The 24,528-nt window shown below is 36.5% G+C and overlaps 1 protein-coding gene across 4 annotated transcripts in view; it reads right to left on the reverse strand.

Moving 5' to 3' along the window:
• The window catches only part of DLC1 (DLC1 Rho GTPase activating protein), a 422,870-nt gene that overhangs the window by 202,866 nt on the left and 195,476 nt on the right, over positions 1 to 24,528 (reverse strand). For all 4 annotated transcript variants that reach the window (XM_064368818.1, XM_064368819.1, XM_021673878.2 and 1 more), the window contains one exon: positions 20,496 to 20,529. In XM_064368818.1, the coding sequence (XP_064224888.1) occupies positions 20,496 to 20,529 (34 nt within the window). The remainder of the gene's footprint in view (positions 1 to 20,495; positions 20,530 to 24,528) is intronic.

The following is a 24,528-nucleotide window of genomic DNA, read 5'->3' on the forward strand; positions in this document are numbered from 1 at the left end:
TATCTAATAGTAAAATAATTTTAGATACAGTTAAAACTTTAGGGGAAAATAATTTCTTTTACTTTTTTCTTCATTTTATTTTATTCCTATTTTTATTCTTTCTTTTATCCTTTCATTTTTCTATCTTTTATTTTTCACCATGTAAAATTACAGTGTGTTGGTAAAGAAGTCCAGCATTATAGCATAAACCATAGAGTTATAATTTCTCTGCTCACTCAGATTTACACATACTATGATTACATGAATTGCTTTTAAATTGTGGTTATTGCAATTCATACTAGCTGTTTTATGTATCTTTTTTGTTGAGATTGAAGTAAAAATATGAATCCCTTGCTGATTCTAAATTAGAAGACTTCCTTCTGAGAAAAAACCAAAAACTCAAATAGTATTTTACCTTCATACACACTCATTGCCATAAATGTCCATAAAGAATGACAGATGTTACTTTTGGATTATAAAAATTATCAGCCGTCTCAAATAACATACCTACACTAACAATAAAATCAAAAACAGTTTTGGATAATGGGTGCCTGATATACTCAAGCGTATAATTCAGGGATGATTTAAAAGTCAGACCAAACAGGAACCCAAATATCTCTCTATGTTAACATAACCTGTTGATTATACGTTTTTGACCATAGTATTAATAAATGTCATATATTGTGATAGACTCAAAACATTGCAATATCAACTAGCTTGAATGTTTCTGTAAAAAGGTATTTGCAGGTTGACTTCTGTGTATGAAGGGATCCTGCTGAAACATACACACACATACACACACACAAAACAAAAACACAACTTTTTTTTCCCAGAAAATGTACAATAAGTTGTGCAGTACTGCAATCTCTGAGAGAAAGTTAAAAAAAAAAAATAGATAAGCCTGACCATTGTTCTAACACCAACTCTGCCTATGGGCAATTATGGGGCCACAGAGTAAAGAGAGGAAAACCAAACATAATCTGACGGCTTTCTTTCTTTCTTTTCTTTCCTTCTTTCCTTTCTTTCTCCCTTTCCTTCCTTTCCTTCCCTTCCCTCCCCCTCCCCCTTCCCTCCCTCCCTCCCTCCCTCCCTCCTTCCTTCCTTCCTTCCTTCCTTCCTTCCTTCCCTCCTTTTCTTTCTTTTCTTTTTCTTTCTTTCCTTTGTCTCACTCTGTTGCCCAGGCTGGAGTGCAGTGGTGCAATCCATGCTCACTGCAACTTCTGCATCCTGGCCTCAGGCAGTCCTCCCTCTGCAGCCTCTTGAGTAACCAAGGCTACAGGTGCACACCATTATGCCCAGCTAATTTTTTAATGTTTTGTAGAGATCAGGTCTCCCTATATTGCCCAGGGTAGTCTCAAACTCATGGGCTCAAGTGATCCTCCCACCTCAGCCTCCCAAAGTACTGGGATTACAGATATAAGGCACTCAGCCTGGCCTAGCAGTCTTGAGGTGACAGAGATCAGAGTTTAGGGGAATAAAGGCAGCTAGAGTTCATAGGGCAGAGTATCAAAGAAGACGGAGCGGAACAAAGAGTGAGATCTGCAGAGGGGTCTTCCCAACCCTTTGGCTGAATACAGATTGGTACCAGCATGAGAAGGAACTCTCCAAGGCTAGGAAAGAAACCCTGGAAATCAGTGAAATGGAGTCACTTCCAGTCTAGTGGAAGTGCAGTCACTTCCTAGAGGTCACACAAGGTTGGCATTAGTTTGTGTTCCAACCAGTGAGTATGAAGAGATCTCATGATATAGGGGGCATTAGGATAGAATCCCTGAAGTGTCATGGCTCAGTAGTGGGGCTAAATTTGTCCTAAAATAAAGATGGCTTTGGACCTGATAGCAGAAGAAAGAAAAAACAAAGATAACAACAGAAAGCACTGAAATAAAAAAGCCAACAAATAGTTTAGAAGAACAAAACGTGGTTCTTTGAAGAGATCAATACAATTGCTTAATGTCTAGTCAGATCAACTAAAAGTAAAGAGTGAGTTTAGCAAGATCACAGGATTGAAGATTAATATAAAAAAATCAATTGTATTTTCATATACTAGCAATGAACATTTCATAGTTAGAACAAGAAAATAGCATGAATTATTAAAAATATGAAATACTTAGAGATATATTCAATAAAATATTTGTACAAAAAATTGTACACTGAAAACTACAAAATATTGTTAAGAGAAATTGAAGAAAATCTAAATAGAGACGTATCATTTATGTATTTGAAGACAATATTGATAAGTTGTTAATTCTTTCAAACTATAGATTCAACACAAAACCAATAAAAATTCCAGAAGGTTGTTTTGTTTGTCTGTTTGTTTAACTGACAAGTTGATGCTAATTTATATGGAAATAGAAAAGACCTAAAGGAGCCAAAACAATTTTGAAAATGAAGAGTAATGTTGAAAGATTTATACTACTTGATTCCGAGATTTACTATGAAGCTACAGTAATCAAGACAGGGTGGTATTATTTTAACAATAGAAACATAGACTAATGGAACAGAACAAAGATTCTGGAAATAAATTCATACTATATGGTCAGTTGGTATTTTTTATAATGATGCTCAAGTAAGCTAATGGAGGGAAGATAATCTACCTGAAATAGGTTATCAACAAATGGGGTGCTGGGGCAGTTGGATAACCATATGGAAAAAGGAACACAAAAACAAAAAAACCTGTGAGCTTTACCTCACACCTAAAACAAACATTAACTCTAAATGGAATACAGACCAGAGTAGGAGTAAGACTAAGACTTGTAGAAATTCTCTGACCTTCTTCTTCCAAACACATTTTAACAAATGGGCAAAAGGTTTGAACTGATACATCACAAAAGAAGATATATGAATGGCCAATAAGGACATGAAAAGATGCCCAACCTCATAAGTCATTAGGGAAATGCAAATTAAAGCCACACTGAGATACCATTACATAAAAAATTAAAAATACTGACCATACTAAGTGTTGGAGAGAAGGTGGAACAACTGAAATTCTTACACATTGCTGGTGGGATTGTAAAAAAGTTTTAAGCAATTTGGAAACAGTTTGAAAGTTTCTTATAACGTTAAGTGTATCTTACCAATGAATTCCACTCCTAGGAATTACTAAAGATATATAAAAATATATGTTTGTACAAATGCCTTTTTCCACTTATAGATAATTCTACAAAAGGCAAGGCTGTAGTGACAGAGATCAGCTAAGTGCTTGCCAGAAGCTGGGAATGTGGTGAATGTGGGATGGAATGGGGTGAACTACTTGGTACATGAAATAATTTTTAGGGGCGATGATGAAAAGTGAAGCAATAAACTGGGGAAATATTTGTACCATAAATAAGCAATACAGTGTTATTATCTATAATAAAGCACTTCTGCAAATCAAAAAGCAATATAGAAACAAATAGAAAAATTGATAGATTTATGAATAAGCATTTCACAGAACATATAAAAGTGATAGAATTGGGAAATAGAAGCTCAGTTTTCAAACTTTGATATCAACAAAAATTATCTAACCAAAGCAAACCATCAGAACCCTTAATCTCTGAAAATTAGATACATGACTTCATAGGGAGGTGGAGAGAAGGTAGTTTTTCTATCACGAGAAAAAAATTGCTGTTTAAGGAATAATCACTGGCTTGGAGTATGTACATACCTACCCACGCTGTGTTAATTGGATTAAATTTTATTATAATAAAGAAGTTTGAGTATCAATAATAAAATGTATTTTAATGGTTTCATGAGTCATTTTATATTGAATTATTAGTAGTATCAATTTATTCATTATAAAAGTATAAAAACATGTCAACTCAATAATGATGTTTCTATTGTGTTGCATTATTATTATTATTATTATTATTATTATTATTTGAGACAAAGTTTCGCTCTTGTTACCCAGGCTGGAGTGCAATGGCGCGATCTCGGCTCACCGCAACCTCCGCCTCCTGGGTTCAGGCAATTCTCCTGCCTCAGCCTCCTGAGTAGCTGGGATTACAGGCAAGTGCCACTGTGCCCAGCTAATTTTTTGTATTTTTAGTAGAGATGGGGTTTCACCGCATTGACCAGAATGGTCTCGATCTCTTGACCTCGTGATCCACCTGCCTCGGCCTCCCAAAGTGCTGGGATTACAGGCGTGAGCCACCGCGACCGGCCTGTATTGCATTATTATATAACAATATGTTGTTTGTATGGATATATATTCCTTTTCAAGGCACACAATGTAACCTGAAAAAATACTTATTAAAGTGAACAGGCATTTTGCTAAGATGAGCAGCAAAAGAATGTGAATTTTCACAGTCTTTCTGATAGCCAAAAACCTTTTCACTATTTCGAAAGAGGAAAAAACAGAAAAAAAAAATATGAAAAAAATGAAACTCTTACTCTTCCGATTGGCATACAAAATACTAAAGACAAGTGAGCCCTTGATAAAAGGAAAACTAGAATTGTGGGAGATGGAACTTCATGATCTTTTTGCATGAGTTGAAACTGTACAGGAGATGACAGTCTGCAAACTTCACAGGAAAGAGGGGATCTGAGGTGAAGGTTGAGCACACTAGAGACTGAATAACAAATGCAGATGGTAAAAGACCGTGGCGATTTTTAGCAAATGCTTCTTTTGTACAGATTCCTTTTTTCTGTGGGGGTGGGGGAGACTTCCGTTATTTCATTTAAGAAACATGGCGGGAATCAAAGAAACCTGATGCCTTCACTGATTTCCTAATCTCTTGAACTAAAGACATGAGAAGCTCTGACTCTGACTTTCCCTCCCATTTCTTACTGGCTTGGGCTTTCTGGCCTCTGAAACTAATCAACGTGTGGCCAATTCAATGTATGGCTGGTCAGGGTCTAGAGAGATGGTCAGAGATGACCACAGAAATGGAAAGGAAAGATTCAGAACCTTCTTAATTTTATGTCTGTTGAATCTAATGATAAAAACTTTGGCTTCTATTTCATGTTTTCTTTTCCAATTTTATTTTTCTAATACTTTATTTTCATTATATTTTAAAATGGTATGGGTTAAAGAAATCAATCACCAAAAATAGTTTGGAAAACCCTACTCTGAAGTACAAGTTTAAAGTATAAGAGTAGCTCTAGAGGGAGAGAAAAGGTCACTGTTTTGTGAAGTTTTGAAATCAGCCTCTGAATTAAATCCTTGTTGGTTAATTGTACATCTCTTATTTTTGTTATTTATGTGGAAAAGTAGCAGTAGTAAGCATTGTTAATATTTCAGTTGGAAATTGAAAAACAAACCTCCAAAGGAAACAGAGGTATTTTTGGAATTTCACACGCAATGAGTCGTTCACATCTGGCACCAAGACTAGATCGCCAATGATACAAGAATATTGAAAACTGCAACGGATTAATAAGAATTAACATTCTTAGTAAAAATTATAGTCACTCTTTGGGGCCTGTTGGAGTCTGGACCCATCCATTTTTCCAGTCTTCTCTCCTTCCAAACACAAACTCTAGGCTCCAGCTGACTGGGCTACACATTTGCATCACAATGCCTCATGCATTTCCCACTCTTCTAATTTCGCCAACACCATTTTCCTTGCCTAGAAATGCCTCAGACCTTCCTTTCCAGTATTTCAGCGCTTTTATCCCTCCTCAGCTAAATGTCCAGAGACTTTTGAGTATCTTACCACTTAGCTGTTACTGCTTATCTTGCTCAGCAGGCTATGAGCATCTTCAAAGGATGTGCCATCAAGGTCTAGAATAAGGAGATCCTGAGACAACTGAACAGGAGAGGCGGTACTTATCAACATCATTAGTTCTTGCCCCTTTTCCCCTTTATTGCTGGCCTGACACTTTCTAATGGAGCAAAGAAGAAGTAAGAAAGAGGGTAGGGAAGAGACTTGTATGGGCTGACATTTGGAAGAACTTGGAACCCAGCATAGGGATCATAGGTTCCACTTAGGGGAAGCTAAAGGTTGTGGACTTACTAAAGTTTATATCACTTTTTAAATGACAATTTAAATGGTCATTTATATCAGTTTTTATATGGCGATGATATTTACAGTGTTACTTGGGCCGATGTTAGGAATTACAAAATTGCAAATTAGGTGCCGTGTGTGTGACATCATTCTCCACCTTCATTCTCCAACCAGCTTCACTCCCGTGACCTGTTCCTTTTTTCCCAAGGCATTTAGTGCTTGTGCCATCTGGCTTCCCAGGGTTATCACTCCACAGTGCTCTATAATTCCTTCACATCCAAGTACCTTCTATCTCATAGAGTTTAGAATTCCTACTATTATTATTTTAGAGACATTGTTTAGTTTGTCACCCAGGCTGGTGTGCAGTGGTGCGATCATAGCTCCAACTCCTGGGTTCAAGCTATCCTTCTGCCTCAGCCTCCAGAGTAGTTAGGACTACGGGTGTGTGCCTTTGCACCTGGATTTTATATATATATATATATATATATATATATAGAGAGAGAGAGAGAGAGAGAGAGAGAGAGAGAGAAAGAGAGAGAGAGAGAGCAGAGAGAGAGAGATGGAGTCTCTCTATTTTGCCCAAGCAGGTATGAAACTCATGGCCTCAAGTGATCCTTCGACCTCAGCCTTCTGAGCAGCTGGGATTATAGACACCTGTCACCATGCCCAGCTAATTGTTCAAATAATTTTTTTTAGAGATGGGGTCTCACTATGTTGTCCAGACTCATTTTGAACTTCTGGCCTCAAGCAATCCTCCTGCCTGGGCTTTCCAAATTGTTGGGATTACAGGCATGGGCCACTGTGACCAGAAAAAAATTCCTTTTATGTGGGTGCTTGGTAACATCTGCTAGGCTATTCCAATATGTGAATAAAATTTAGCCCTGGGGAGGAGAAGGGAGTGTACAACTGTGGAGAAATTTGTAAATAAAATGAGAACCTTGTTCCAATAAACATGTACTTATTAAATGTGAGGGGTGTGACACCCAGCTTCTCATTGCACAGCCCCGTCCTCTTTTTCTCTCCTGCCCTATCTGCATATAGAATTATTTTCATTACCTTAAAAGGCTGTTGTCCTTGGGAGACTGGATAATAAGTAGGTTAGGTTGGCTAATGGTAAATGTGTGCAACCAGTTGACACTCTGGGTATCTTTAATTATTTTGCTTGTTCAATGCACTTCATATTTTTGTGTCATTTCTTCTTTTACTTTGACTATGAGTTCTGTACAGGTAGTGTCTTCAATAGTTTTACAAACCTAGTGCATTGTATGGCAATAATACATATTCAGAAATATTTTTGGCTATATTTATAGTAACATGTGAATGTGAATGGTAGTCATTCAGTGTCATGATACTCTGTCTTAAGCCTTAAGATGTTGTTTTGCAGTACAGACTTTGAAGTACCAATTGAAATGAAATACACGTGGAAGAAGAATAATAGATGGGAAATTTCCACTGATATTAACCAGTGGTTTTCAGACTTTAGTGTTCATAAGAAGCCCCTGGAGAGTATGTTAACGTTTATGATTATTGAGCCTAAGAGATTTTGGTTCAGCAGGCCTGGAGGCATCCAGAAATCTGAATTTTTAAACAAGTATTCTAGAAAATTACAGAGCACACTTTAGCAAACAGTGCATTAAAGGATATGCCTTTTTTCTTAATTAAAAACATCATTTTCCATTTTCCTTTCTTCCAATTTTTTAATTTTTCAAAAAATTATTGAGTGTTCTTTATGTGCAAGAAATGCAAAGATAAGTCAGACATGGTTTTTATTATATAATAGGTAAAAAAGTCTTAATAATAATAAAGGGCATAAAAAGATAACAGCCTTATAAGAAGTTCAGATATAATACTGGAGTTTTTGGGGAAAAAGTGCCAATTGCTGAATAGGGGATATCCTGGAAATCTTCAAAGACAAAGTACATATGAAAATCTGGAGGTGATATAAAGGGAAATTTTAGGAGAAGGTAACAGTATTAGCAAAAACACTAAGGTGGGAAGTGCAGGTTATGGAGAACGTGAGCATTCCTGTGAGGGCACTAGGGGGCCACTGGAATGAGATGTGTAGCTTGGGAGAGTGGCCAGAGCTGGAGATTGTGCAGACATGTCTGTCTTTTTTTTTTGAGATGGAGTTTCACTCTTATTGCCCAGGCTGGAGTGCAATGGCATGATCTTAGCTCACTGCAACCTCTCCCTCCTGGGTTCAAGTATTCTCCTGCCTCAGCCTCTCAAGTAGCTATGATTACAAGTATGCGCCACCACACCCAGCTAAGTTTTTGTATTTTTAGTAGAGATGAAGTTTCACCATGTGGACCAGGCTGGTCTCAAATTCCTGGTCTCCAGTGATCTGTGTGCTTCAGCTTCCCAAAGTGCCAGGATTACAGGCATGAGCCACTGCACCCAGCCATGTGCAGACATATCTTTAGTTAGGTGAGATTCCCAAGAGAAAGGGTAAAGACAGAGAAAAAGAAAACTCAATTATCAATGCCATCTAATTTGCGTAAGGCTTATAGTAGAGAATTCAGTGAGATCATGTTTGGATAGTAAACATTTTTTCTTAATTATATATGATTTCAGTACTATGATACTAATATGTACATTTATTTCTATTGCTCTATGATGTTAAGTTATATTATTAGAGGCAAACAAAATAAAACTCTTGAATGGGAAGAGAAAGACCAATATTAGAGCTACTAAAATGAAAATCAAAGCACTGTCTACTCAAGGCATTTCTAAAATATAATTCCATAGAATTGATCAGATATTTATACTCATTACCATCAATGTCACTTATATAGTTTAGTAAGTAAATAATATAGTGACATGGACAGTAATAAAGTAAGTGACATAGACAGTAATAAATATAAATAAGGTATATTCTAGGTAAATTCTAGAAAATCACAAAAATATTATGGAGTATTCTCTTCCACTTAAAAACCAAATCAGTCTGAAAAAACCAGACCAAGCCTGAAAGCCCTAAGGGTTAAATAATTTCACTAAAGAAAACAAAAGCAAGGTAAGCTGAAGTCATGGGAAATAATAGAGACAGAGCAAGAGGCTGAAAAGACGAAGTAAAGGTTTTCCAGATGTGTAATTCTTTATACACATTAGTGCAGTTAGTTTGCCTCACTCAGGTTCTACCAGGAAACAGACAAATAAAAAAAATGCAGTGTTTTTTGTTTTTTTCTATTTTCTGTCTGTAATCTAACTAAACCTACTTTGCTGAAATTTTACATTTTGTTTTCTTTAGGAAAATGTTTTGATATCTACGATCTGCAGTTTTTTTCTTTGTTTCTTTCTTTCTTTTTTTTAAGCTGGCTTCCATTATAAATGGGAATGCTGTTGGAATGCCTGAAGATACTTGTATGACTGTTGGAATATGTCCTTTTGGAAGGACACTTTGAATGTGTCTCCACCCCACAGTCCTCTTGTCCACATCATAGAAAGGCCAGGCCGCTCCCTGAAGTTGGGGATGAGGGGTCACTGCTCTGTTTATGTTCTATTGTCATGGACCATCTGGGAGAATGGCTCCTGATTAGCTGTGGAACGATGAGTACCATCTCAGAGTCAAGGTCACAAGTTAGACCCAGGTCACTCTTTTATAAGGTTCTAAATTTTGGTGCTTGAAAATATTATAAAATGAATGTTTTCTGGATAGAATAAGCCAACTCTCCATTTTACTAAAGTCATAAAATAAGAAAGCCTTAATGTCCCCCTTCGGGTAACCTGGCTGGTCTTTGTTTTGTGTAGATGGACGTTATTGTGTTCATCATTGCAGCTGGGATGTAGCTATCAGAGGCCTTAGAAATAATAATTTAAAAAAATCATGGATGTGCGCCCCACATCCTATATACAAGTGTATTTTTTTAAATAGAAAGGTGCTAAGTGATAGAATTCAGGTTAAGTCTAATAGAATTCTGACATTTTCTTCTCTTGAAGATTCTTTATTTTAAACAATGTATCAATTGTGTCACTCTTTTTTCTGTTTTTGTATTTGTTTTAAAATAAACACGTTTATATATGTATATATTTATATAAATAAATATATATGTATATAAATATGTTGATATATACATAAATAAATCTACCTTTTAAAAATTTATATTCTTTCCTTTTTTGGTTGTACAATGTTAGCTAACACCATTTAATATCTTACTAACGGTGATTAAATGGAATGAGGGGATACTAATATAGTCTATTGAAAATATCATATTGTTAAGGGCAGTAGCACATGACCCAAACAAATTACAATGCAAATTAAAAGCCAAATTGCAGGCATTCATGGTGTCTTACACCTGTAATCCCAGCACTTTGGGAGGCTGAGTTGGGAGGATCTCTTAGAGCCAGGAGTTTGAGACTAGCCTGGAAAACATGGTGAGATCCTGTCTCTATATTAAAAAACATTAAAAAACATTAGTTAGTCATGTTGGTGCATGCCTGTAGTCCCAGCTTCTGGGGAGGCTGAGGCAGGAAGGTCACTTAAGCCCAGGAGTTCCAGGCTGCAGTGAGACATGACTGCACCACTCACTGCATTCCAGCTTAGGAAACGGAATGTGAACCTGTCTCTAAAACAACAAATTAATTAAAAATAAATAGCCAATGACATGTTCAGATTAAATAAAGTGATTTAAAAAGGTAGATAATTTATTTAGTCAAGTGGAAAAAGAAAATTCACAAATCTTAAAAATGTAAGCTATGATGGCACTGATTTATGAGTGAGGCTGAAAGAGATGGGTTGGAAGATGTTTCCTGGGCTCCCATGTAATTATAAAATAATATAGTTCTGTAGCCTAAAAGGGTAATGTGAAAAATTGCAATTTTATTGAACAGTCAGGATATACTAAGTTCTAGCAAGGTTTTGTGGAGTAAAACAAATACTGTACCGTTAATATTGTATGTTATACAGAATAGTTCACGTGGAAAACCCCCTGTGCTCTGTCCATTCATTCCTCTGTTTCCGCAAACCACTGGCCACCATTGATCTTTTTACTGTTTCCATGGTTTCCCTTTACCAGAATATCATACAATTTAAACTATACTTTCTGGTTAGTTTTGCTGTGAACTTAAAATTGCTCTAAAAATAAAGCCTAATTGTTAACGAAATAAGCATCTTTTAGGTACACTGTACTGTGCTAAATGATGTTTAAAAGATTAAACACTGTTGGGAAGTGTTGCTGAGATAAATGGAATCCTCAAGGACAATGACAGTCCATCAGTGATCAAGTACAACAACAACCAGTTCAGACTCCATGCGCTGAGGTTGTATCATATCAGAAAGTATGAAATTAATGTGAGCAGGGGTTGCCATAGAAGACTTCACGGTGAAGCCAGGACACAAATGAGTCACTGGGGGATGGGGAAGATAATTTCTGGAAGGGAAACAGGAGGGGCAAAGGTCAAGTTATGTAGAAGCAACTTGAGGAGAAAAATGAGGTTGTTACCATGGCTACAGCGGAAGGTGTGTGCTAGAAGAGGTTGGAAAATAAGGGTGGAAAGGAAGGGTAAGGCCAGATTATGGAAATAATTTATTCATCAGCCTGAAAAGTCTTGACATGTAAACACTACATGTAGCATAGCAGCTAAGAGCATGCACTGTTGTCTGCATTGCTGGCTTTGAATCTTGATTTGGCTATAGTGTGACTTTGGGTATCTTAGGAAGCCTCTGAGTCTCAGGTTCTTCACCTGTGTAATGTAGATAACAATAACACCTACCGCATGGGGTCACTAGGGGATTAACTGAGTTCACATCTATAAAGTGCTTGGAAAAGTGCAGGCACAGAGTAAATTCTGGTTATTATTATTATCAATTCAGCCATTCATTACACAAACTTCAACCAAAACATCTGTTAAGAGGCTGGCATTACAGGGGTGAAGGGAAGATGTCTGCCTTTTAGGAAATCACATCTCAGTGGGGAAGATATTTAGATAAATATATCTAAGAAGATCACAGACTTGAAGGGAAAGGGAAAATTTTAAAAAGTAATCGACTATACTGTTATTTTTCCCATTTATCTATTTCTTTAAATCCATAGAAAAGAACTGATTTAACATTTATATTAATAAGAAGTTTATAGCATTAGCAGGTGTGAGTCACAGGAATGGGACAGGAATGTCGTTGGGAAATTTTAAAAACAAATATAATACCCTACTGTGTATTCATCAGGACTCTTCAGTGATCATTTTGGTTAAGCAGAACTTTAAGAACTCATTACAACAGTCAAGACAAAATAGTTTCTTAAATCCATGATCCACGCTTCTCCTGAATTAGAGAGATTAGTTTTCTGCACAGCCTGCAGACAACAAGATGGGCACCAGCCGTTTTTTGGGCATTGGTGAATTCGTTATGTTGTTAATAATTCTTTAAGGTTTCCTACTTTGATAAAACACATCTAAAAGTTATGTCTTCATTTTATAATATAAATGTCTATGGTATCCATTGAAAGAGATGTTGAGGCCAGGCACAGTGGCTCATGCCTGTAATCCCAGTACTTTGGGAGACTGAAGCAAATGGATCACCTGCATTCGAGATTTCGAGACTAGCCTGGCCAACAAGGTGAAACCCCGTCTCTAGTAAAAGTACAAAAATTAGCTGGGTGTGGTGGCATATGCCTGTAATTCCAGCTGCTTAGGAGGCAGAGGCAGGAGAATTGCTCAAACCTGGGAGGCAGAGGTTGCAGTAAACTGAGATTGTACCACTGCACTCCAGCCTGGGTGGCAGAGTAAAACTGTCTAAAAAAAAAAAAAGATGTTAAACTTGCCTACAGAAGTGCTTTAAGCCAATGGAGGGTCAATATGAGAAGTATAGTGATGCCAGCAGAATTGTAAGTCATTTTATACCTCAGGGAGGTCAAAGTAATACCTTGTTACATGTAACTTTCCAAAGTAAAGGTACCTCTCCAAAGAAACTAGGATCAACAATTTTCTTGTGAGTATATATTTGTGTATATATTCATATTATTAATAAAGGTAACTAAACTGCAAACTGTGCACTGGAAACTCTATGCAGGTAAAAATTTAATGACATATAAGAGATGATCAGATAAGATTTTTTTTTTTTTGAGACGGAGTCTCACTCTGTTGCCCAGGCTGGAGTGCAGTGGGGCGATCTCGGCTCACTGCAACCTCTGCCACCTCCCATGTTCAAATAATTCCTGTGCCTCAGCTTCCTCAGTAGTTGGGATCACAGGTGTGTGCCATCATGCCCAGCTAATTTTTGTATTTTTAGTAGAGATGGGGTTTCACCATGTTGGCCAGGCTGGTGTCAAACTCCTGACCTCAAGTGATTTGCCTGCCTTGGCCTCCCAAAGTGCTGGAATTCCAGGTGAAAGCCATCATGCTCAGCTAGATTTTGAACTAAATGGAAGATCTTTAGTTGCTTTCTTGATAAAACTGATTCAGAGGGCCTTTTCATAAATTGTCTTTCTTTAGAGAAGATTGAAAATGAGAAATTAATTTTTCTACTGATAAAAGTCAATGGCAATTCAAGCACTGAACCGCAAAGCTGTCTTATTGGCCCATACTGGCAGTTCATAGCCATCTCTTCATGGAGCTGATAGCCATTCTTTTCAAGAGATAATGGGAGGAGCAATATATACATAAGACATTTTGGAGCAATAAATTAAAAGTTCGTCAAATCTTGTGAAAAGTCCCGGATATGGATAGACCTGAGGTTATCTGAATGTCTGCATGAGTTGTTTCATCTGTCAAATAAACAGATTGATTCAAAACTATTTCTTAAGCACCTCCTCTGTGCAAGATACCACGTTGCATGCTGGGTGACAAAAAATGAAACAGGAAGTTTCTGCCTTCAAGGAGCTCGTAGCCTGATATAGTGTAAAATTCATGAATAGAAATACATCATAGAAAACATGAAATGTCATAATAAATATCCCAATGAAGTGCTACCTTCAGCTGCGGAGACCTGGGAAGACCACTCCAAATGTGGGAGGAAACATTTCAATTGGAACGTGTTAAAAGAGAAATTATCATATACCTGTGTTGCTTAAAATATAATTGAGAGGAAAAGAAAATAGTTTCTATTGGTTTTGGTAACATAGTAGATTTATCTCACCTACTTAGCAATAGCAAAAATACCAACAGAAAATGAAGAAATATTTGGAAAATTATCTGTGTTTTAAAATACCCTATAAGTTCAAGATCTTGGGCATTTAAGAATAGATTACTTATATTTTTCATGAATTCCTTGATACCTGAAAGCTAATGTGTTTTCTTTCAACAGCCCAGTCAACCACAGCCAACTTTTCATGGATTAGTTTACATTAGGTTTTAGAAACACTGAGAAGTTATGTGTGGGCATACCCTAAATTCTTTCCTCATAAAGAAGCAGGCAAGCAGAGACCTTAATACTTAAAAAAGAAAGTGAAGCAGGTATTTATAAGCCACTAGTGTAAAAATAATGAAATTTACTTTCTGAGAGTGAAAGAGAATAAAGAATTTGGAATGTTGGTCAAGGCCCAGGCTGGCCAGATAAAGACAATTTTCACATCTTGCTAAACCCTGTAAAACAGCTGGGGGTCTTTGCCGTTACAAGAGCTTCATTCAGAATAGAAAGATAAGACTACATTTGGCTTTGGGAGTATCATGCATATAGAGCAAAATATTTGCTGAGTTTTACAATAATACCAGGCATTGGGAGTACTGAGCTGAATGAAACAAATTCTGTCTTTAAGGTGTTCACAGCCTAGTGGGAAAGACAGCAATAAAACCAGTCAGATCCATACTAAAATGAAGACGCAAAATCGGGCAGAATCTTTCCAAAGAGAAGTCTGAAATAGAGCAGTCCTGTTTTTACTTTTTCAGCAAATCTCTTTGGATTTGTAGATCTTGGAGCATGGCTCAGAGTGGATATATCACATTAATCATTCTCTGAATCCAAGCAGTGATGCTCGGACTGGAAAAGGTAGAAGTGTCTTTCCATTTTAGGTTTTTATTGTTGTTGTTCATCTGTATTTCTTTCTCAGGGATCAAAAGCAGCCAAGAAAATTAACACCAAAATGCATCAAGTCTGGGCTTTGTTGTTTAGTATGTTTGCAAGGAGGTTGGAATAAAATTATGAAAATTCTGATTTTTTTCCCTTACACGTTTACCACAAAGAAGTGTTTGATTTCTATTTTCTGCCTTACAACCACAACATATAGTTGGAAGAGACCATGATTCTGGTATATGTTTCTGAAAGCTATCTTTCACAAGGATTTTCAGGCTATAATTATTCATTATCTTGATTTTTAACATTTTATGGCCAACCAAATAACTTCCAGGCAGGAGAATAAACATTCTGAGAAAAATGACCAAGGAATGCAACCAAAGTCAGGCTGTAAGTCATCTTTTTCAATGGCCCCCTTTACACATTTGTGTGGCACAGATCCCCAAACAGTACCATTAATTCATGACCTGGCTGACATATTTGGTCGTTGTGTGGAGTAGTAGGAGTAATGGAGAAGGTTAAATAAAAAGTTTTAGAATCATATTAACTCTAAGTCTGTAAGATGGTAGCCAGAGCATTTTTATAATTACAATTTATTGATGAATACATATTTTACAGAAAATCCGCTATATTTTAACAGCATTTTAATTGCAGAACACATACAGACAATATTTGTAATCTAGAAAAGTTCGTGATCTAGAGAAGACACATAGCTAAGCAAGATAATAAAACTATAACAGAAAAGATATAGCATTTTAGGAGCACAGAATAAGCTCTATGATTAGCTTTGCCTGGGAAATAAGTCACTAAGGAAGTGATATTATTGTTGGATCTAAAGAAGCAAGGAAGATTTTCAAGACAGGGGATAAAAACAACCTATTATGTACTAATGCTCACTACTTGAGTGACAGGGTTAGCTGGACCCCAAACCTCTGCATCAAGCAATATACCCATTCAACAAACCTGCACTTGTACCCCTTAAATTAAAAAAAAAAAAGATGAAACTACTTTTTTAAAAGCCATTTTTGGCTAGTGATAATGGTTTGTTTTGCATGGGCTGCTGTGTAGCCTGAAAATTTGTGTGGGGTTCTTTGATTTAATTTTAGAATGAGAGATTTCATGTTACTCTATATTAATAGTTTTCAAATATGCTTAAAGTGCCATTTTAAAAAAAATTTCTTACTTTTTGCTCAAAGTGCCATTTTAGTGACTAAAATGCAGTTCTACTTTTCCAAGAAAAAACACTTTTTTTTTTTTTGAGATGGAGTTTTGCTTTTGTCGCCCAGGCTGGAGTGCAATGGTGTGATCTTGGCTCACTACAACCTCTGCCCCTTGGGTTCAGGTGATTCTCCTGCCTCAGCACCCTGAGTAGCTGGGATTACAGGCACATGACACCACGATCCAGCTAATTTTTGTATTTTTAGTAGAGATGGGGTTTCATCATATTGGTCAGGCTGGTCTTGAACTCCTGACCTCAGGTGATCCACCTGCCATGGCTTCCGAAAGTGCTGGGATTACATGTGTAAGCCACCATACCCGGCAGAGAGAACGCATTCTAAGTCATAAGGGTAGATATATTTCTTCCCCATGGGATTAAATGAAACTATTTTCATTTAGGATGAAAAAAAAAGATGTGGCCGGGCATGGTAGCTCATGCCTGTAATCACAGCACTTTGGGAGGCTGAGGTGGGTGGATCATCTGAGGCCAGGAGTTCAAGAACAGCCTGGCCAACATAGTGAAACCTGTCTCTACTAAAAATACAAAAAAACATTAGCTGAGCATGGTGGTAGGCACCTGTAATCCCAGCTACTTGGGAAGCTGAGGCAGAATTGCTTGCACTCAGGAGGTGGAGGTTGCAATGAGTTGAGGTGGTGAAATTGCACTCCAGCCTGGGCAACAAGAGCAAAACTCCATCTCAAAAAAATATGCTTCTTGTTTTTTTTCTGAATGAGCCATCTTTCACTCTACATCTTTGCCTCTAGCTATCATCAGGCGCCAGTTGTATGCTGCAGATCTAGGCAGAAGATGAAAGTAAAGAGGTAGAAGGGATTCTATGGTAGCTATGGTTTGAGCAACCAACAAACAAAATGAAGAAGAAGAAAAATTAAAGAAAAAACTATAGTATTTTTCTATGTTCTGTGCTCTAATTATAATTATTATTCTGTCTCAGAGCCTAAGAAGGCGCATTCTCATCCAGAGTTTCCTGAAGACGATATTTTGATTTGATTCCTTGCCTGGGAAGCTTTTTGAATAAGCAGGGATAAGAAATTCTCAATTGAAAAGAGGAGAAGGAGGGATGCCTGCTTGATGGGATATCCTCCAACTAGAGTTTGAGTTCCTACAGGGCAGAGACCATGCCTTATTCATAACTGCTTCCTCAGTAGAACCTAATATGATGCCTAGAACATGCTGCTGTTCAGTATTTGTGGAATGACTGAATCCATAAAAGGCTGTTTCAAACTTCCCTCCCTTTGAAGATTTGTGTCATCACAGGGCAGGAGACAATCAGCAGAACTGATCCCACTGGCCTATATTATCATGGCAGCCTGGGTCAGAATAGAAGACAGCTACTTACAGCACACACACAGCAATGACACAACTGCAATTGAAGGATGATTAATGGAACGTGCCCCACATGGTTTCGTTCAGCGCATCAAAAAGCCTGGTAGAGTTGGTTCCAGTAAGCTTGGATGAGAGGTCACACAGATTAAAAATAGACTTTCTTAATAAAGAACAATAGGCTACATTCATTTAGTAAGATAGAAAAAAGAATGACAGGCCTTAGGGGTGGGTATGAAGCTTAATCCTATTTAAGGCTTAATTAACCCCAAGAAGATTGAGTGGCTCTTCTGCCTTGATGGCTGTTCTTCTATCTAGTGGGAGCTTACCAACAGAGATTCATAAAGATGAAATAAACAAGATTTACATTTGAATATAGAACACTCAAAATATTTCTAATGTTTCAAATAATACAGTTTAGAAATACAAGAATTAGATTGCTTAGACTGTTATGGTACTTAAAACTTTTGAAATAAATCACATTCTCTTTTGAATTGTTATATTTGTTGCCATGATTCATAAAATATTAAAACATGAGCATCTTTCTTGACAGGTAAATTCACTGCCTTGAAAAAAAATTCTTTCTTATACTTAAATGATCAAAAAATTGTATTTTATCCTAAATATGTCAGCATATTCTCCAAAAATCTAAATAAAAATTCATTCTGGAGTAAATTCTAATCATTCTAATAGTTTCATAAAGAGGAGAAGACAGATTTTGCTCAAATCAGTCCATCCTGAGTTGCTAAGTATCTGAGATGGGGCACCCAGGTGCCGGGGCCTGTGGTGGTCACATATGTCATCTTATGAAACCTCTGCAAATTTAATCTCTCAACTCTTAACGTGTGCCTCACCGATATAGAAAAGTTTCAAAAAGATTAAACAAGGAAGGACAATTAATATCATTTTAAAAAATTATTGCACTTAAGGAGGAAAATTTCCAGGATTATGGTAAAAAGTAGTGGTTACATTATATTTATGTTCTCTATTTAATTAATTCTTTGTTTTAAAAATATTTTCAAGCCAGGTGCGGTTGGCTCATGCCTATAATCCCAGCACTTTGGGAGGCCGAGGCAGGCAGATCACCTGAGCTCAGGAGTTGGAGACCAGCCCGGCCAACATGGTGAAATCCTGTCTTTACTAAAAATATGAAAGTTGGCTGGGCATGGTGGCACATGCCTGTAATCCCAGCTACTCAGGAGGCTGAGGCAGGAGAATCGATTGAATCTGGGAGGCGGAGGTTGCAGTGAGCCAAGATTGCAGCACTGCACTCCAGCATGGGTGACAGAATGGGACTCCATCTCAAATAAATAAATAAATAAATAACTTATCAAAATATTTCAGAAGCTTAACAGCAGGAAGTGCTTCTCTCTGTCAAACTGAAGCCATTTAACTGGAAGAGGAGAAAGATAACTCCCTGCCTTCCTATCTCCTCCAGCAATGTCATTTCCTTTCCTTCTTTCACCTCCCAACCAGCCAACAACTCACATCCTAATTTTTTTCTTGGGGTGTGAAAAAACTTGCTGACATTCTGGAATAGGAGACAACTTTGTTCTGTTATATACATTGTGTAAATTGCAGGGAATCATGGGAACCCCCATTTAAGATACTGGAGATTTAAAACTTTAAATCCATTCAATTTGGCCACTATTTTCAATGGCCAAAACTGCAATTACTTTTGCACCAACCTGCTATTAATCCGTATGATGTTAGTACATTGTTGAGTAATTTTTCTCTTGAGCTGACATATGATGCCAGTTCAATATTTCCCCTTTGTTCTGAAGGGAAACTTTTCAACATTATTAAAATGAAGAAATGAGACATAGCCTAAACATGAGAGAAAAGTTTAGCTCACTGAAGGACACAAACTAGGAAAATTCTGTGTGAAAACTATCTAGCAGCAAAAATAAGATCACTGACGTAGAAAGCAAACATCCCCCCCAGACAAACTCTAATGCGTTAGTGTAAAGGCACTTGAAATTTTAATATTTTCTCTAATATGAGACTATAACCTTAATACAGCTTTTAAAAATCACAAATGTCTACAAACTAAGTGATGTTCTTCAAGTTAGATAATATACCTTTAATCTGCTTTTGTTTTTATTATACAGAACACGTAAGACAGTATGATTTTTTTTTAAAGCACAAGGACTGATGAGAAATGAAACTGTGAAAAATTAGACTTGGATCTACCAATCCAAGTCTAATTTTTCACAGTTTCATTTCTCATTTTCTATAATACTGTCTCATTGTCCATTTTCTATAATACTGTTAAATAATTATAATTAGAGTACAGAATATAGAAAAATACTATAGTTTTTTTCAATACAATTATTCACATTGTTTCATCACTATATTTTTGATAGTATAGTATCCAGTTTTTTTTTTATTTGTTTTTGTTTTTTGTGTTTTTGAGATGAAGTCTTACACTGTTACCCAGGCTGGAGTGTAATGGTGTGATCTCGGCTCACTGAACCCTCCGCCTCCTGGGTTCAAGAAATTCTCCTGCCTCAGCTTCTTGAGTAGCTGGAATTACAGGCACCTGCAACCATGCCTGGCTAATGTTTTGTATTTTTAGTAGAAACAGGGTTTCACTATGTTGGCCAGGATGGTCTCGAGCTCCTGACCTCGTGATCCGCCTGCCTGGGCTTCCCAAAGTGCTGAGATTACAGGTGTGAGGCACCGCGCCCAGCCAGCATCAATTTTAAATATCAATTACATCTTTTTCTGTGACTACTAAATAAGTCATTGAGATTAAAAATAAATATTGGTAATTATTAACAACTGATTTCCAAAGACCATTCCCCAGAACATTGATCAACATCTAATTCTTTTACTTAAGAAAAAAACTGGTTGCAGTTACGAGGAAGATCACAACAAGCACATATCTTATTCTAACACAATGTCATTACGTCAGAAAACCACATATATTTTTCTCATATATTGAGCAAAAGAAATTTCTTTTACAGAATTTAAACATTTTCCCAGATAGTCATGAGATGTATACATTTTATATACTTAATAAAATGCCTGCTTTAAGATAAAGTTTCATTCTAAAATAGATTGGCAAGAAAACATAATCAAAATGTCAACTTACCAGCCTTTTCCTTCTCTGAAATACCTGGAATAGCCTGAAAAGGAAAAGACACAAAAATTGTGGTATTATTAGGAAGAAACATCAAAATGCATCATTAGAAATAAGATGAAATATAATTAATGAAGCAAAAATTAAATAGAGCCTGCCAATAGAAAAATTAGCATTTTGGAACTATCATTAAAATCACTAGATCTGTCTTTGATAACTGTAAATAATCTACTTATTTTCTTGTCTGAAGGCAGACTCAATCTAATGTATATCCATATTATCTTTAAATAACACTGGGAATAGGCTGGGCCATGGTGGCTCGTACCTGTAATCCCAGAACTTTGGGAGGCAGAGGCAGGTGAATCGTTGAGCCCGGGAGTTTGAGACCAACCAGGACATCGTGGTGAAACAACATGTCTACAAAAAATATAAAAACTGGCTGGGCATGGTGTTGTTCACCTATAGTCCCAGCTACTCAGAAGGCCAAGGTATGAGAATCACCTGAGTCCAGGGAGGTCAAAGCTGCAGTGAGCTATGATTGTTCCACTACACCCCAGTCTGGGGAACAGTCAGACCCCCATCTCAAACAAACAAACAAAAAACATTGGCAATAAATAAATCTAAAAACACTTTGAATCAGGGTAGAATTTTTGAAGTTAAATTTTTTTCATCCTTTTTTTGGGAGACAGAAGCAAATTGGTTAGTTTCTGGGCATTTCAAATCGCTTCCCTGTTGTTTATTTTCTCTGTGCACTAGAGTGAGCTATCTTACCTCTCAAGGCTCAGTTTCCTTCTTTATTAATTGCATCTAGATAATCACATCTACTTCACAGGATTGCTGAAAGAACTAAAGGCAGCAGCCTCTATAAAGCATACCAGATCTTCAGGGAAATGCCACTCTTAATATTTATTAAAATGGGCCTGGGTCCAGTGGGTTAGTTGACTGATGTGAAAGATTTAGAAGTTCAATCCCCAACATTTATCACTATCATTATTTTAAAAAATAGGGTTCAGAATGATAACTTTCCAAGAACTTAATGTTTAGCTGTCTAGTTCTACTGTTTGTGGATACCCCAAAACAAATGAAGCAAGTTGACTTTCTGGTTCTCATTCATCTCAGTTACTCATGTATAAAATATAGTTGGGGATGTATTAACTGACCCATTGGGATTTGATGCCTTCTACCAAATAACCACTGACCACAGGATAGATTCAAAGGTGATATTTCTTCATTACCTCAGGAACAACATCTTCAGAGTTGAGGTAAGAAAAGCACACTCAAATGGGTAATTTTGAGTATGTGTGTGTGTGTGTGTGTGTGTATGTATGAGAGAGAGAGAGAGACCCAAGTGAACCTCTGTTGTAGATCAGCCCAAGAAAATAGCATCAATCTTCATTTCTTGAAATAGCAAATATCAAGTCATCTATATTTTTGTGAAATATTGACTGTTGCTGAGATCTTCATCTTTGGGATTTGGGGGATTTGGTAATTGATGCAATTATTAACTAAGGTAAAGATTTCCCTATGAATAAAAAGTAGAGGTGGGGGGGGTTGTTTTGGCAAGATTAATCTATACTGAAAGCATATTTTGACTCAATCTCAATCTACATGCAATTGTTCAGCACTGTTTTCTGGATGTGAACCTTAACTCTGCATCCTTCCAAAGATGCAGACTTACAGATTAAATGGCAGCCTAGGGGATCAGGCCCAGAGATCAGGGCTTCCAATGAATCACAGGCTGCCAGCATTTTCCTGGGCATTCTTTCATTTATAAAAAAGTCATATTACTTTTCTTCTCCTTCAAAAACTTCTCTGATTCAATACTAAAGGAAAGCAATTTTCTCCTTTTACAAGTGATCCTGCAGTTTTCGTTATGTTTATTTGCTTTCTATGCATCTCTTAAAACATTTAAAAATGGAATTAAATCCAACCTATGCATTAAATGTTAAGTGTAGCCCCCAAATTTGCCTCTGATCAGCAGTTTTAAAATAAATTCTCTCTTTTATGGAAAGCAAACAGAAAATAAAACCGAAACCCTTCTTTTCTCAACAAGAATGGAAAAGTCTGTGACAGGTAATTAAAGGATGTTCTTAGAGAAAGTTCCTCAGTATAAAAATAGCTAATGTGTACTGGGTGCTTAGTATGCTTACGGCCCAGTTTTAAGCTTTTACTTGCATAAATTCACTCCACCTTTAGAATACTTCTGTAAAGTCCTGGAAAGTAAAGTAACTTTTGTGAGGTCATACTGTGATTAATAGAAGCAAGGCACGATATAAGCATGCTGGCCTCTGAGCCACATTAAACAGACTTATTTTGAAATGAAGGAGGAAAAAAGTTTGGATTGGTCTTATGATAAGACATTTACTTAGAACACAAAATATCTGTACAGGAATATTTGTATGGGACATTTAGACATTGGCTAAGGAAACCCTCTCTTTTCACAGCAAATCCATTTAAGTCAAGTTGAAAACTTTGCCCCAAATCACAAGTTGACCAGTGACAAAAACAAGCCTTTTCTATATTTTATTTGATTTCAAAAGTATATAACCAAGCATGTGTAAGTAAATATTTGATAAAAATGATAGTTGGGGTATCAAGCAAAAATATATTTTAGCTTTCTTATAGCCAATGTCCACATTTCATGTAGCCAATGACAATTACTTTAGAATCTCACTACACTCTGTGTGATTTTTAAGCTACCAATGCTCACTTCCATTAACTAACTTCAAAGGCCATATTACAATATAGAGAAAGAATAGTCAAAGTGTAGTATCCTAGAAATTTATAACTTCTTTTTAAGAGCAAAACCACATAGTGATAACAGATGGCTATTCCTACAATGATTTATCTTTAAATTTGAGGGAGAATTGTCTCTCTAGCAAATTGTTTATGAATAAATATATTAAATTATTAAGTTTCTGAAATTTTCCAGAGATGAAAGGCATTAGAAACAACTGAAAAATGCTGACATTTGCTTTACACTTAATTAAAGCTGATTGCTAATTCTTAATTACATGCTTCACATTATCCTAGGTACAAAAACTCTTAGCAAAGTTTTCTTCTTTTTGTGGAATTTACAAGCTAATCAAAGAAGTCACAAAAAAGGCAAAGAATGGATGCTGAATGGGAATGATTAGCCACATCACTGGTGTGGCATTAAAAAGAGTGAGAAGAATATAGATCATTAGGACTATCCAAGTAGAAATGGAATGGTTTTCTTGGGCTCAAAACCCTAGGGCAGGAGGCATTGATTGGGAGATTCTTCTCATCCTTGATTTCTGAGAAGAGACCTGGATAGATTTGGGTCCGTGTCCTGAGGTCCCATCATGTCATATCTATTTCTGGGCTCAAAAATAAAATTTCACACAAGCTGACTGTATAATATGGTACACAGTAGGGGTTCCTCAACATTTGTGGAATGAAAACACCAAATGCCTATTTGTATACACAACTTAAATAACATTTATGATTGATGCTTATGAGAAAGCTCCCATAAAAGGCATATTTTTGAATTCATTAGGGGCTTTTGCTAATAGCTGCCATATGTTTCATTTAAACTGTATCCTCAGGAAGTGATTTAATATTTCTTGCAATAAAGCAATTAAATAGGATTTTCCTGCTGGCCATATGGGTTTGCTGTATCTTTATATTTTTTTCTCCCTCATTTCTCAATGAAACAAAGGAAAGTCTACAAATAACTTCCAAATAAGAGGGGAAAAAATCATACATAGTCTTCTGTTGTTCTTCTCTAGGATATTTAAATGATAATATAGCAACCTTTTCTATGGCTTCCAACCACTCTGACCCCCTGTACTGAGCCTCTTTAATAGTTTTGATTTTCACTGAAGTTGGCCTATTAAGGTATTTTATAAATACAATTGAAATTTTTAAAAAGCCATTTAAACAAAGCTTTTTTAGTGAAACAGAAGGAAACAATTTGCTTTCTTCTAATGAGATCTTTCAAAGCTGTGTGTGGGAGCTTAGACTGTGTACATGTCTATTTGTGTTTTTCGATGTGAAAGATGGTTGGGGAAATGCTGATTTT

This window comes from Aotus nancymaae, unplaced genomic scaffold (genome assembly GCF_030222135.1).
Source record: "Aotus nancymaae isolate 86718 unplaced genomic scaffold, 86718_ANA_hifiasm-v0.15.2.pri h1tg000079l, whole genome shotgun sequence".
Taxonomy (NCBI): domain Eukaryota; kingdom Metazoa; phylum Chordata; class Mammalia; order Primates; family Aotidae; genus Aotus; species Aotus nancymaae.